Source organism: Micromesistius poutassou (assembly GCF_964030765.1).
Source record: "Micromesistius poutassou genome assembly, contig: SCAFFOLD_1575, whole genome shotgun sequence".
Taxonomy (NCBI): domain Eukaryota; kingdom Metazoa; phylum Chordata; class Actinopteri; order Gadiformes; family Gadidae; genus Micromesistius; species Micromesistius poutassou.
This window is the reverse complement of record NW_028180332.1, coordinates 1-7,358: the sequence shown is the minus strand read 5'-3', so window position 1 is coordinate 7,358 and position 7,358 is coordinate 1. Positions and strand designations below refer to the sequence as shown.

The 7,358-nt window shown below is 46.1% G+C and overlaps 1 protein-coding gene across 1 annotated transcript; it reads left to right on the top strand.

The window, feature by feature from the left end:
* Positions 1–329: 329 nt before the first annotated feature.
* On the top strand, positions 330–6,470 carry LOC311370912 (focadhesin-like). Its single transcript, XM_084489203.1, has 5 exons — positions 330–350; positions 3,715–3,786; positions 4,123–4,197; positions 4,614–4,768; positions 6,358–6,470. Exons 2-5 carry the CDS (start codon positions 3,730–3,732, stop codon positions 6,461–6,463), a joined length of 393 nt encoding a protein of 130 aa, XP_084345329.1. The 5' UTR covers positions 330–350; positions 3,715–3,729; the 3' UTR covers positions 6,464–6,470.
* The last annotated feature ends 888 nt before the right edge of the window (positions 6,471–7,358 follow it).

Below are 7,358 nucleotides of genomic sequence, written 5' to 3'. Positions count from 1 at the left end.
TTCATTGTTCATTGTTCATTATGAATTATCTATTGCTATTTTTTTTTTCTAATCCTCCATGTTCTATTCCTCCTCTATATACCTCCTATATTTCTCCCATGCAGTGGGGTGACAGGGGACTCCTGACAGGTGCTGTCATAGCTTTGGCCATAGATCAGGAGCTACTTGTCTAGACAAGCATTCCTTGGTGTTTTATTAGGGTGTAATAGGGTTATTCGTGGTAAGCAGTTACGTTATTAATAGCAATTTACCACTGTAAAATATTTTTCATTCGCCTTTCCCGCGTGTGTTCCGTATGGTCCTCCCCGCACGCCGTAGTTGCGCGATACTTGTCTTGTGGATGTTCACAGGTAAAGTTGACACTGCCTTCGTAAACTGTTTATTCCATGTCATGTAAAACATTACATTATGTAGCTGACTGAAATGGGTATTATAAATGCCTAACAATGCTTCCGCTGCTGCTGTGAATTCATATTTAGTCTTTTCACGTGGTGGCGGTGGGGTTATCATCTAGCGGGTGGCTAATCGCATATGTTCTCCCACTGCATATTCACTACTACTTTCGTTCATTTCATCCATAAACGTTACAGTTATTGTCTTTGTAACTTGGCAACACGTATGCTTGTGAGAGTCTAGGAGTGTCAAAAGTGTCATAAAGAGGACGTTCGCATCACGACCCACTGTTGTACAGTTACCGTTGTCTCAATTCCCTCCATGAGTTCCCCTGTTCATGAAATTTAAGTAATGTTAGTATTAGGGGATACGATCGGAACAGTTTGAAAAACAGACTTCTTGACAGAAAGTTGCTCAGCATGCCCCGCGTAGACTTTGGTTGAACCAAAGGCATGTGTCGAACAATTATGTACCACATAACAGCCCATGGTTACACAGTAATAACGCTCCTGTTTTCCACTCACTTTGACACTCGCTCAGTGGTCTCTTCTATACTACTGCCAGTGTCATCCAAAGGGTTGCACTTGCCATCCCTTATCTAGCAGTTTTTTTGCACAAGAAGACCCCGTAGTTAAGCCACAGCCATGCCACTTCTAAAGCATAGTTGGGTCAACAATGCTCCATTCATTGTCCCTACTTGTATCGCTACTGCAGCGCTAGCACACACGAGCAGGCCTACATTGTTCTGGGAGCGGTACATGTGGGATAGAAACCACTGGAATGGTTTGAGTATTACCTCTAAGCGTTGAGCTGACCATAGTCACCCCATAAAATAAAGTGATGCACATCTAAATTGGATTTAGATAATACTTTAAAACAATGGATAGTGCAGGTTTTAGTTGGCAGTGGAAGTATTGAAGTTATACCCTACCTATCCAATAATCACAATTCAAAGCTAGGTGCCTAATGGATTTTAAGGTATCTTCTGTTTAGCCAGTAGTCTTTTAGTCGTTTAGATTGTATCTCTGTTTCGAAGTGTCACCGGCTGTGGCCATATGCCATATGTCCTACCTCTCAAAAGAAGAACCAGCAAGCCTATTAACTGTACAGTAATGCAATATGCTCCATTACAAAAAATAAACAACAAATACATAACTATAAACAAACAGAAATACCAAAATACACAAGGCAGTTCAGTGGTTGGTTGCCTGCTTACCTATTCGTGTGGTCATTGGAGTCCTACCACGTTTAGGTGACTAAGCTGTTTAACACCGAGGACAGATAGGCATGTGTGTAGCACAGTGTGCTGCGGGCTTATCAGTCAGATAGGAGGCAGGGTGGGTGGATGTGTGGGCTTAGGTGGGGTGTCCCTACGTTTTTCGGGGGGAAACGGGTGTGGTGGTGGGGGGGGCCGGTGGGCTTTGTTGCTCATGTTTCGTGTGATTACGGAGAGTAGCGCTGCTGGCGATGCGCACCACAGGTGAAGACAATCCGGTGTGAAGTGGAACAGCTGTGTCCAAGGCTGGGTAGACAGGGTCGTCCGGTTGCCGTGGGCAACTAGAGTTTGCCCCCATCGCCCACCCTATCTCAGGTTTAAAGGAGGGCTTGGATGAGACAAATGGTTATGTTTTATTTATTTTTCACACCATATCTTCGTTAATGAAGAGGAGGCCTAATGACAGAAGTTTTCTCTGCCTACTAGTACAGTTCCATGAGATGCAGAGTACCTCCGGTCTGTGAAAAGTTCTCTGTTACACTACTGGAGCATATGGCTTTGGCTTTTGTCTGCTTAATTACTGTTCTTTATCTTTTACTACCCTCCATTCCTTTCATGTAATAGTAAATATCAAGCCATAATGTTGTTTCACTTTTTTTCCCACTCAGACAAGCATATCTGCTGAGATAATCAAACAGAAGGGTTAGACAGACATTGCTTGCCAAAGCAGCTCTGTAACTTGTTGAATGTTTTATTTACAGTAACATTGACGATTGAAAACTGATCCCTGGTTGAAGACCTGGTTGTCACGTTTGACGTTTGAAAGTTGACGTGCACTCTGTAGAATAGTTAGTGTTATGTTGTTATAACAGTATTTCATGATAATAACGTCCTTATCATTAAGAGTTTTTAAATTTGATTTAAATGAAACGGAAACAAGTGCACCTCGATGATTCAAGCGTCTTGCAGTTAGGACTGCAGTACCATCTTGCCCATTGTGCCTGTCGAACCGCCTAGCCCCATGTAGTTAGTCGTCAAACTAGGTGGGGTTTGGTGGTGGTGGTGGTGGTGGTGGTGGTGGGGGTGGGGGCTATGGTTCCTGACTATACAGTGGCTAGCGGCCATCTGTGGGCTTCACAGGGACACCTGACAGCAGGCAGTCACTCCCCCAACTGACGGGTGTCCTTGGTGTTTAAACCTGAGAGCACCTTCTATTTAGAAGCCTGCAGTGAGAAGGTAGAGAAAACGGGTCTTTTGAATAATTTAATGTAAAATTGGGCTGTGGCCACCATAATTGACAGTGTGCCAGGGGGTCGAAATGAGACGGAACCGGTTGGCTTTCAAAGAGATTGAAGTCATTCTAGGGCCCTCCTGGCATTCTTTGTGCCGAGCACTTATCGTCTATTAAGTGTATCAAGCAACAGGTGTTTTCTTTCAACACGTGGCTTCTCTCTTTTTTTGTACCTCCCAGCTCATCGTAGCGTTTATCAGCCCAGCTTCGGTCGGACCCCTCTTCCAACTGCAACGTTTGCACAGATGTTCTGTGTCTTTAACTCCTTAGAGACCCAGATCACCGCGGTATACTGTACATCTAACTAGGTGCCCCCTCCTTCCTTAATGTACATTGGATAATTGTACGCTTGTAACGGTCTTCTTGGCATTGAAAGAGCATGCGCTAGAAATAAATGGCTCAATCTATAGAACAGAATATGAACATTTATTTATCCCTTCTCTGTACCTAAATGTCAATTGGGCTAGGGTATCTTAAGTCTTATTGGCTGTATGATGGACCTATAGCGCTACTGGAAGACTCCCAATCACAAGATTCTACTAGTTATTACACAATTTGACTTGTTTTTATGTTGCAGTATGATAGGTTTATATTTTCCTATGGTTGCCATTGTTTTTAACAAAAGTGTTGGTGTAGCCGTCTATGGAGGAAAAAATAAAGTTTAAAAGTATATATTTTTCTACAACTTTCGCTTTCCATTCTCAAGACAGAATTAACGAAGAAGGACAAAGCTCAGGAGGACTTTGGCTGTTCACCTACAACTTCTTCTGAGGTTTTCTCCTCTGAACTCTTTTTCCCTTTCTGCTGCTCTCAGGCTCCACAGAGAGAGATGGGTGAGAGTCTGAAGGCGCGGTTTGACTTCCCCAACCCCATCATACAGGCTCAGGTGCTGACCCCCACTTCTTCATATAGCACTAGGCCTACGTAGTATTGATTACTAGGAGCCCTTCACATAGATCTCAGACACTGCATTCTTTAACCATACCACGATACCTGTGTTGGCTTCAACATTATCGTTCAAAATGTGTTATTTTGAAAGCGATAGATTACCCAGAAGTCAACGTTTCAACATTCACCTCAAGCCAAAGATAATTGTTGACCTTGGACCTGAAGCCATGTTTTTTTTTTTACCAAGGAGGAGACAATCCCGTGGCAGGCTTTTAACCATTGTAACATTTAACATTTAATGTGAAAGACATTAACGCCTACTTTCCATTAACAGACGGCGAGGAGTCTTGTCGCTGCTGTGTTGAAAGAGAAAGAGCAAAATGGGAAGATATCTCAGTCCTCTGTTCAGGTAAGCTCTCTTGTGTAGCGTGCACATCCTTGACTGTACTTTAATGGTCTTCATGAGTCACGTGTGTTTCTGTGTACGATTGAGCGACCCAATCTTCCCAATCCGTGCGTCAGGTGCTTGTTTCGTAACATGTGCTGGTTATAGCTGACCATGAATTATGCTTTCTATTGCACATTGAGTAGCGAATAATTAGCATTGTTACGCCGTAAATCTCGTAAACCTGTCTCTAGCTTTACTCCTGAGACTTTATGGCGAGTTCTACCAAACGCATGCTCTTTGCACTGAAGATAATTTAGGGTCACACCATTGGTGTAACGAATTGACGGAATGAGTGAATCACGCACGCACACGCACACACACACACACACACACTCTAACCCATGCTAATCCGCCGCGTCTCGCACCTCCGCCGTCAGGGCGCGGCGTTGGAGGCGCTCTGGGAGCAGTGCTGCAGCGGCGATGCCGGCGTGCGCGCCACCTGCTGCCACGCCCTGGTGCTGCTGGTGGACCAGGGCCACGCCGACCTGCACTTCATCCTCAACAGCATCCTCAACCTCCTGCCCTCCACCAGGTACATGCTAACATACGCAAACGGCTAGGTGCATGCTAACATACGCACACGGCTAGGTGCACGCTAACATACGCACACGGCTAGGTGCACGCTAACATACGCACACGGCTAGGTGCACGCTAACATACGCACACGGCTAGGTGCACGCTAACATACGCACACGGCTAGGTGCACGCTAACATACGCACACGGCTAGGTGCATGCTAACATACGCACACGGCTAGGTGCATGCTAACATACGCACACGGCTAGGTGCATGCTAACATACAGTGATTATCTTTTCTTTAGCACTAAGTGCATGAGGCCATTTTAGAGACTTCCTCTACAGCTACACTCAGGGTCCAAAATGTACTAATTTGGTATTGTTTACCTCGCTGCCGGAGCGGAAAGATCTATCGGCCAAGCAGTCACTCTTTCGATTTTACCCGCCAAATGGTGGAATTGGCTCTGGCAGATGCTCATTTTGGACCCAGGCTACACTCCTATCCCGCCAGAGATTTGTCGTAGTAGTTGGTTATGTTTGTCGGCCATTTCACAGCCGGCGCATGGCTGGTTAGACACTTGGCAATGACCGAGTCTTGGCACCAGCGACCCGTCCTTCAACAGGCTGACACCTAACCTCTAACCGCTCCTCTTGACCAGCCGAAGGGCGAGAGCCATCTCGTCACGTGGATTTATGTGAGCGTTGCGGGTGCATGTGACCCACTTAATTCCTCTCGGTGGCCTTTCGTAGCGATAAATGCTTTTTCGTTATGCGTACATTCCCTTCACGTAGTCACGGTGGCTTGTGTTACAGAAGGCAAGCCAGGCACTCAGGACAATGAGAGATCTAAATCCCACATCACCACATGTAAGACATGAGAGAGTTTACAGGGACATTTTTGTATGTAAGCATATGGTTTAAGCCAGGGCAAGAGCATTCTGGGTAGAATCTTATTATTTACTCCCATTAGCCAAGATGGGTCATGAACTATGTCATAAAATAAAATATAAGAGCTGCAATGATTATTAGATTAGTCCATTAGAAGGAAATGGATCGAATCTATGTTTGATAATCGATTAAGAAATGTATCAAGTACAAACACTTGCTGCTTAATGCTGCTGAAATTCACATGTTTAGTTTGTGGAGGGATCAGTATAACATGTGAGATAAAGCAAAGACTAGACTAAATGATGAACTGATTAATCTGAAAGAATAATTGTTAGGTTAATCAGCAATGAAAGTAAAACATACAAATTTCCGCTGAGGGTTCAACATTAAAACAAAACATTCAGGTGGAAATGGTTGGTTGCCGGTCAGAAAGGCATAAACACATTCACAGGTGCTGCAAGGATTGAGTGGATACTTGTAGTATTCACATTTGAAGATGGGAAATTCTGCGGTCCGCAAACACATCAGCATTTCAACCCTCTGTTGTCAGCGAAAAAAGATTAAAAAAAACTGGCACTTAAAATCACTTATGTGAAATCCATAAACCTGGCATTATGCAACTTATTTTCTGTACTATTCCTCAGCCGCCATGAATATTTATTAAAGAACGGAAATGCACTCAGTATGCACTCAAGTCTCAATATTTGCGGAAACACAGCAACGTCCAGGGGCTGATCGGGGCGCTGGGGAAGCTCCTGCAGATGCAGATGAAGCAGAGCCCAGACTCGGAGACCCCCTTCTGCTGCCCCTACTCCATCAGGTGAGACCCCCTTCTGCTGCCCCTACTCCATCAGGTGAGACCCCCTTCTGCTGCCCCTACTCCATCAGGTGAGACCCCCTTCTGCTGCCCCTACTCCATCAGCTGAGAGCCCCGGCTCAGTACCCTACTCCTCTCCGAGTGGGGCCTTTCATTGAGTTCTGTTCAATCAGTCATTTATGTATGTATACAAACCTATGCATAAAAAACAACTATATATATATATATACACATACATATACATATAGAATGTTTCTTTTTTTAGTAACAGTATTATGGAATATATACCAAACGGTAGGTAAGTAACAAGTGTGTACATGAAGTCTTCCATGGAGGTCAGTTGAGCTGAGACTTTTCCGACACAATAGTCCAGTACTAGGTTGCTTCAGCTTAGACCGAGTACCCCTCCCTCCCCCCCTCCCCCCCCTCCCTCCCTCCCTCCCATCTCCTCCTCCTCCTCCTCCAAGTCTTTGATGTGCACCTCTGCCAAGTTCCTGGGGGCCTCCTCCCTAATCAGTAACAGTGAAGGATAAAGAGGCTGGGCTTCTGATTCACCCTCAGCCCCCCTCCCTCCTCCCCTCCTCCCCCCCTCCCTCCTCCCCCCCATCCGTCCTCCCCTCCTCCCCCCATCCCTCCTCCCCTCCTCCCCCCATCCCCCATCCCTCCTTCCCTCCTTCCTTCTCTCCCTCCTCCCCTCCTCCCCCATCCCTCCTCCCCTCCTCCCCCCTTCCTTCTCTCCCTCCTCCCCTCCTCCCCCCATCCCTCCTCCCCTCCTCCCCCCATCCCCCCTTCCCTCTCTCCCTCCTCCCCTCCTCCCCCATCCCTCCTCCCCTCCTCCCCCCCTTCCCTCCTTCCCTCTCTCCCTCCCTCCCTCCCTCTCTCCCTCCTTCCCTCTGCATAAT